Below are 7,998 nucleotides of genomic sequence, written 5' to 3'. Positions count from 1 at the left end.
TAAAACAAAGCTTGCGCATCGGAGGGGGGGGGGGGGAAGCAGGGCAGGCAACATGGCGGCAAATATCGCCATAGGAAAACTGCTGACGGGGCTTGGGGAACCCCTGTCAGCCAAACCAGCAGGCCCCTCCATACAGCTATTTTTGGCTGTATGGTAGACCAAGGGCACAACCTGAGGGAAGTAACGCTGGCTTGCAGATTTAAGTCTCTGGGAATTTGTTTCCAGTTCCAGTAGAAATCAAACAAAATAAAACACGGAAAAGAAAATAAGATGATACCTTTTTTATTGGACATAACTTAATACATTTCTTGATTAGCTTTCGAAGGTTGCCCTTCTTCCTCAGATCGGAAATAAGCAAATGTGCTAGCTGACAGTGTATATAAGTGAAAACATTCAAGCATTACTATGACAGTCTGACAGGGTGGGAGGATGGGGGTGGGTAGGAAGTATGCATGGGGACATCAAAGCATATCATTGATATTCTAACAGGATGGGTGTGGATAGGTGAGGGGAGGGTGATCAACAGAGACATACAGCTTTATGGTTTATAATGGGCTAGGAACCCCAGATCCTTGTTAAGTCCTTTCTGTTGGGTGTTAAAATATTCAATCATTCTGACTTCAAAGGTCTTACGTTCTTGTATGGTTTTAAAGTTACCTTTGAGGATTCTCACTGTGAAGTCACTGGTACAGTGTCCTGGTCCTGTAAAATGTTGACCAACAGGCGTGGGAACCCTGCTGGCACCAGTATTGTTCATATGATGTCTATGTAAATTGAATCTTGTCTTAAGCATCTGGCCTGTTTCTCCAATATAGCATCCTTCGTTACATTTTTTACACTGAATGATATATACCACATTGGAAGATGAGCAAGTGAAAGATTCCTTTATGTTGAATATCTTTCCTTTGTGGATGACTTTGGGGTCCTGTGAAATATTTTGGCATAGTTTGCAACTGGATAAATTACAGGGAAGTGTGCCCTGTAAACTGGAAGACTGTTGGCTCCAAAATCCACTCTTCCACATTTTCCCTTCTCAGTGAATCAGTCCAGGCCAGATATGGTTCTGATCGCAAGATTTCCTAAAAATCTTAACAAAACTCAAGTAATAGCACAGTAGAAAAAAATATTAGAATCACTGAGGTTCCACTTAGAAAACCCCTCCTCTCTAATGCTTTCCCCGGAATACTTCATAGAGCTGGAGTCTGAACTCAGATGTGGTCACAGGTGCAGTATAGTGGCAGCTCCTGGCTCTCCTTGGCACAGATCCAGGGGATGCTCCCTAGAGAAGCCTCCTTTCTCTCATTCCTTCAATCTGCTGTTAACAGCCACAGCCTGCCTCTTCCTGGTTTACACAACTCTGAGATGAACCTCTGTGGTACAATAGCTTGATTTATAGCAGTTTTAGCTTTCTTCCAGGAGAGGACTCTGCCTAGCATTTACGTCACTGGTCAGGAGAGTCCTCTCTTGGTCTAGAAACTCACAATACAGTAATTTAGCAAACCCCCTAGAAGTCAGAGTCTTAGAGGTCCCACCAAACATACTGATAAAGCACCTTATCAATTGACCGTTCACTTGTCTTCTAGATTGTAAGCTCTTTGAGCAGGGACTGTCCCTCTATGTAAATTGTACAGCGCTGCGTAACCCTAGTAGCGCTTTAGAAATGTTAAGTAGTAGTAGTAGTAATTGAACAGGAATGCGCTGTGCAGTTCAATTTAAAACAAAGCCTTGGCTGGAGACAGCCCAACATCTGGAAGCACATCTTGACTTTCTGTATTTTTAATCACTACAGATCAACTCAGTGTCAAAAATAGAAAACTGCTCATTACATGATCACACTCTCTCCAAATAAACTAGCTGTCTTTTATTGCTGATCCAGTTGTGTGTATTTCTATACACTCCAGAAACAGCTGAAACTTTCCAGACTGTCCATTTTCCCCCACCTGATCTTGGATTTGACATCTACTTCCTCACCATTTTCTCTTTCTCCTGTGCTTTTAAATTCTGTATCTGCCTCCACTACCTTCCCCAGAAAGCAGTTTTATGCAATCACCATCCTTTGTTACAAAAAATAAAAAAGGTAAAACAAAATCTATGATTTCTTTAACTCTGCCCAACGTCCATCATAGTACATGAAATGAGACAGCTCCTAGTTCAGCTGTGCTTCAATCTGGAAAGAACACGCTACAATCCCAGTTTTATACAGCTTTATTGCGCGAGGAAATTATTCTATTTTACAGATTCCCTTACTCATGTACACAGTAAAAAAAAAAAACCCTCCAATAAGAATCATTAATAATTTGTACAAGAATGATACAGATCTAAATACATTACAATGTTTATTAATAGTGCAAATAAAGCCTTGCTAGATTTTTAATTCTGTTTTGAAAGTGCAGATCACGTGAGCGGAGGGAGCTGGAACTCATCATTCCTTGTTCCATTTAGGAAAAATGTGTCAGTCGGGTCTCTGTATTCAAGGATGCTTCCACCAATAAACAGCTCTTGCACCCTGCTCTCTGCATGGACCATGACACACTGGAGACGGAGGTAGAATCAGTTGCATCCAGCCTGCTGGCCCCAGTGCTGGTGATGTTCAGTACAGTGGGTTTAGTGTCTGGAATTCGGTGTTGCTTCTTCAGCTTGCACGTATTAGGGACGCTGCAGGAGCAGTGCTTGTGGCCCCCCACTGGTCTACTCAAGGGCACAGTTTGATGGGTTCTTAACCCTCAGTCAGAGAACAGTCACTATGATGGCTGGAATAGAACCGAGATAACAAATCCCAGGAAAAAAGATTCTAGAAACAGTTTCATGGCAGAACAACACAACGTGGCCGTACTGCGCTGTGACCAGAGGTGCAGTAGGACAGCCTTTGTTCACTGCTCATCAGCATTGCTGCTTTACTCTTTGCACATTCATCAGTCTGCAGACGTTACTGCAGCTCTATCCTCTTCATACGATGGATCAGACTCTCCCTTTCCAGCTGAGATTCCGCAAGGGCCATTTTTATTGTGGCCAACTCCTGCTTTAGACTCTCATTTTCTTCCAGAAGCTGAAATGAGAAAGTACTGGTGAATGATTTGGAATGTCAGAGTGGCCAGAATATACAACCAAGCCCTTAATACATAGGGTGACTGACTATACACTCATTCTGCACCTGGACTAGCTGCTACACACACTGTAACTTAGATCAGTTCCTTATCTCTTGCTTAACTATACAAAGAACTTGCCTTGAGTTTAGCTAACCATCAAATTGTCCCAACTGACTCTGTATCAGCATCTTGTTCCCATCATATATCTGCTCTTGGTCCCTCAGCCATATTGTAGAAAATCTCTCTGTTAGCTGAATGTTCTAATGCTTATTAGTTGTATCATTAGTATTATGTAAACATTGTATTATATCTCTGGTATTTGAATTCCAGTGCTGTTAAATGATACTGTTTCTTGGTAGTTCTATTATTAGGTTTGGTTACTGTTTTCAAGTACCTCATTTATTGTGTTTATGTTTATTCTTGGTTATTTGACTATTGTTATGCTGTTAACAAAATTGCAAGTTTTATGTTAAACTGTACCTCTTGTACACCTCCTTGGGTGAATCTCTTCATAACAGCGGTTAATAAATCCCAATAAATAAATAAACCTCATGTCTGATGAAAAAAGACAAGGCACAGGGCAGTGGATCTGAATCCCACTGGACAGGGACTGTGGTTTGCTCTGTGGCTGGCAATGACCAGGAGCTCACAGAATCCCTTCCAGATTGACAAACAACTCCAGTTAGTGACCGCCACCCAGAAACTAAATCCCAAGGACCCCGCTCTGTAAATCAGACCTATTGCTCTTAACCAGCAACAACACTGTATCTCCCCGATGTCTTTTTAACAGTCAGAGTCACGGTCTGAATGCACTTATCCACAGCTACCAAGCACTGCAGGCAGCTAACTCACTATACAGGGTCTCCATAGGGCAAGGGAAGGGGTTTACACGTCTACTTTAGCTTGAATAGCTTGTAAGCTCTTCCTCGCGTTTGTTTACAGTTCCAGAGACATCGGGTAGCGCCATAGAAATAATAATAGTAGTATATTTTGTTGGTTTGGGCCATGGAAAAATTATATGAAATAAATAGGGCAAATGTGATACTAATCCTTTGGGTAATGGGTCCCTGAAAAGTCAGGGTAACACTGAAGAATCCCGAAGAGATGCATCTATCCTGCTTCTTTTTTTTTTTTTTAATGTTCTGCATTTTTTAATCTTGATTTTATTGTATTATTTAACAGCTTTTCATCATATTTCTTGTCAATATTTGTTATATCCTGCCTTGAGCTCTGTGACAGGTTAAAAAGTGGCAGCAATAAATGAAGAAGTCACTACTGAAAACACTGCTGTAGATAAAATCCTGAGGATGGTATGGGATGTGCGTTGCAAGACGTATGAGGAGAGATTTGTTGACCTGAACATGTATACTCTGGAGGAAAGGAGGAACAGGGGTGATATGATACAGACGTTCAAATATTTGAAAGGTATTAATCCGCAAACGAACCTTTTCCGGAGATGCGAAGGCGGTAGAACGAGAGGACATGAAATAAGATTGAAGGGGGGGCAGAGACTCAAGAAGAATGTCAGGAAGTATTTTTTTCACGGAGAGAGTGGTGGATGCTTGGAATGCCCTCCCGCGGGAGGTGGTGGAAATGAAAACGGTAACGGAATTCAAACATGCGTGGGATATGCATAAAGGAATCCTGTGCAGAAGGAATGGATCCTCAGGAGCTTAGCCGAAATTGGGTGGCAGAGCTGGTGGTGGGAGGCGGGGCTGGTGGTTGGGAGGCGGGGATAGTGATACAGTCTGTGCCCTGAAAATGGCAGATACAAATCAAGGTAAGATATACACAAAAGTAGCACATATGAGTTTGTCTTGTTGGGCAGACTGGATGGACCGTGCAGGTCTTTTTCTGCTGTCATCTACTATGCTACTATGTATGAGGCTTCATATGACGTTTAAATGGTATTTACTGTAATTGGGGGGGGGGGGGGAGGAGCTGGATTTCATTTAACTGAAGTCCACTTTGGGCCTTGTTGGGAGTTGGCGGACTCTAAATGACATATTACAATACATTCGTGCTTCCTTTTTTATATACTTGTAAACCGCTTAGTTGTTTGTATGATTGGCAATATATCAGATAAAATTGACATGGACTTGACATTAAAGGGTCCTGAAGAATTCTACGTGCCTTTTAAAACCCTATAGCAGAACCTTCTCAATACTGTCCTTTAGTATCGCTAGGGAGGGAGAGGTTGCAGGCAGAGTTCAAGGATCAGATTACTGCTTTACCTCTTGCATATTCATGGTATCTGGAATCTGAGCTGAGCTGCCCATTTTCTGTGCATGGCTTGGAACGATACACTTCTTGACTTGTGTCTGTGTTGCTCTCTCAGTGTGGCTCTTTTGTTGTGTTTTCTGTGCGTTTCCACTCCTCTGCAAGCCATCAGTTGTCAACCTCTGCCCTAAGTTATCTCCACTGCTGCTCAAGGGAGAACCTGTGAGAGAGAGAGACACACACATTGTGCTCCTACGTTCACTTTTAGCAACATTCAAAGTACCAACTAATTTCAAAGAATCTCTGATAAACTAAAATGCCCATCTTTTCTGTGTTGTGTGCGGGGCTGGTGGAAGAGTACCAAGTACCCTTGTCAAATCAGCCTTGCGCCTTCACCATCCACCATCACCAGGCTGGCACCGCAAGCATATTTAAAATGTGTGGTCACAGGGCGAATGCTTACTGATGCCGCTTTCACAATGCATGAGATCAGTACCAGAGAAGCAGGGCCCATGACCGTGCATTTTTAATGTGGTTGTGGCGACAGACTTAGAAGGAAGGCCAGTATGGAGCCGCAGCATAGGTTTCCTTCGTCCTACCTGGCAGTCTCAATTTTTTCTTTGGCTGGAAGGGTGTAGGAATTCCTGTTGGCCACACTGCTCCAGGTATCAGCTAAAAATTTGATCACGTTATGGTCACTGTTTCCCAGCAAATCCAACACTGTTACCTTTCGTTCTATGCCCTGCATTCCACTAAGGACTAGATCTAAAATAGCCTCCCTTCTTGTCAGTTCTTGGACCAGTTGCTCCAAGAAGCAGAACAATTCATTACTTCTAAGAATTTTACCTCCCTAGCGCTCCCTGATGTAACATCCAGTCAATCACCCATTATTATAGTGTTGCCCAATTTGCCAGCTTTCCTAATTTCTGTAAACATTTGTTCATCTGTCTGTTTGTTCTGTCCTGGCGGATGGTAGTACAGCCCTACTAGTATACTCTTTTCCATCACACCTGGAATTTCTATCCACAAGGATTCCACACTGCTATGTTTCATGTAGAATATATATTTTGTTTGACTTAATTCCCTCTTTAACATATAGCGCATCCCCCCCCCCCCCCCACCTCCAATGTGATCCAGACTGTCATTGCAATATAATTTGTACCCTGATAACACAGTGCTTTCAGAATTTGATGCACAGAGCTTATGGACCCCAAAACATTTGAAGACTATAATGCAGAGACAGAGGGTCTATTCACTATCAAACTTATTTTCGAAAGAGAAGGGCTCCGATCTTTCGACACAAATCGGAAGATGGGCATCCTTCTCACAGGGTCGCCCAAATCGGCATAATTGAAAGCCGATTTTGGGCGTCCTCAACTGCTTTCTGTCGCGGGGATGACCAAAGTTCACGGGGGCGCGTCGGAAGCATAGCGAAGGCAGGACTAGGGCGTGCCTAACACATAGGTATCCTCGACCGATAATGGAAAAAAGAAGGGAGTCCCTGACGAGCACTTGGGCAACATTACTTGGTCCATTTTTTGTTACGACCAAGCCTCAAAAAGGTGCCCAAACTGACCAGATGACCACTGGAGGGAATCGGGGATGACCTCCCCTAACTCCCCCAGTGGTCACCAACCCCCTCCCACCCTAAAAAGAAAACTTTTTAAATATTTTTTTTGCCAGCCTCAAATGTCATACCCAGCTCCATGACAGCAGTATGCAGGTCCCTGGAGCAGTTTTAGTGGGTGCAGTGGACTTCAGGCAGGCTGACCCAGTCCCCCCCCCCCCCCCCCCCCACCTGTTATACTTGTGGTGGTAAATATGAGCCCTCCAAAACCAACCACAAACCCACTGAACCCACATGTAGGTGTCCCCCTTCACCCCTTAGGGCTATGGTAGTGTTGTACAGTTGTAGGGAGTGGGTTTTCAGGGGGTTTTGGGGGGCTCAGCACCCAAGGTAAGGGAGCTATGCACATGGGAGCAATTTCTGAAGTCCACTGCAGTGCCCCCTAGGGTGCCCGGTTGGTGTCCTGGCATGTGAGGGGGACCAGTGCACTACGAATTCTGGCTCCTCCCATGACCAAATGGCTTGGATTTGGTCGTTTCTGAGATGAGTGTCCTTGGTTTCCATTATGGCAGAAAATCGGGGACGGCCATCTCTAAGGTCGACCTAAATTTTGCGATTTGGGCATCCCCGACCGTATTATCGAAATGAAAGATGGACGCCCATCTTGTTTCGATAATACAGGTTTCCCCGCCCCTTTGCCGGGACGTCCTTAGAGGACGTCCTGAGGGAAACTTGGGCGCCCCGTTCAATTATGGCCCTCTACATCAACTAAATGGACTGGCAGAGCATCAGAAGATACAAAAGAGGACCTGTTAGTTGTTGACGTTTTAGATGTGCCATCAGTCTTAGGACTGCAGGAAGCAGCAGGAGCCACAAAAAAACCTTGCTTTTTTCACCTGTTACAGGGCCCCTAGTGCAGTCCCCCACGCAGGAATGCCCGCAAGAGCAAGAAACGCACTTTCTCACCACCGGTTCCCACAACAAAAGCAGCACTTCGTACATTTAGCGGGGCCTCTATAGACACTATGTCGGAGCATTATCTTGAGTGTGTCAGCCAAATTTAGCCAAGTGTTGGGGCCTGTCTAGGAACGCTCACCAGGAAAAGATTCCCCTTGGACAGCAACA

The 7,998-nt window shown here is 44.2% G+C and overlaps 1 protein-coding gene across 2 annotated transcripts in view; it reads right to left on the bottom strand.

Annotated features, from left to right (window-relative positions):
• Window positions 1-2,189: 2,189 nt before the first annotated feature.
• Window positions 2,190-7,998, bottom strand: part of UHRF1BP1L (UHRF1 binding protein 1 like) — an 85,626-nt gene continuing 79,817 nt past the window's right edge. For both annotated transcript variants that reach the window (XM_030214209.1, XM_030214210.1), the window contains exons 20-21: window positions 5,321-5,526; window positions 2,190-3,046 (exon numbers count right to left, since the gene is read on the bottom strand). In XM_030214209.1, coding sequence (XP_030070069.1) covers window positions 2,927-3,046; window positions 5,321-5,526 — 326 coding nt within the window. In that variant the 3' untranslated portion in view covers window positions 2,190-2,926. The remainder of the gene's footprint in view (window positions 3,047-5,320; window positions 5,527-7,998) is intronic.

Source organism: Microcaecilia unicolor, chromosome 9, assembly GCF_901765095.1.
Source record: "Microcaecilia unicolor chromosome 9, aMicUni1.1, whole genome shotgun sequence".
NCBI classification, from domain to species: domain Eukaryota; kingdom Metazoa; phylum Chordata; class Amphibia; order Gymnophiona; family Siphonopidae; genus Microcaecilia; species Microcaecilia unicolor.
This window is presented reverse-complemented; position numbering and strand designations above follow the sequence as displayed.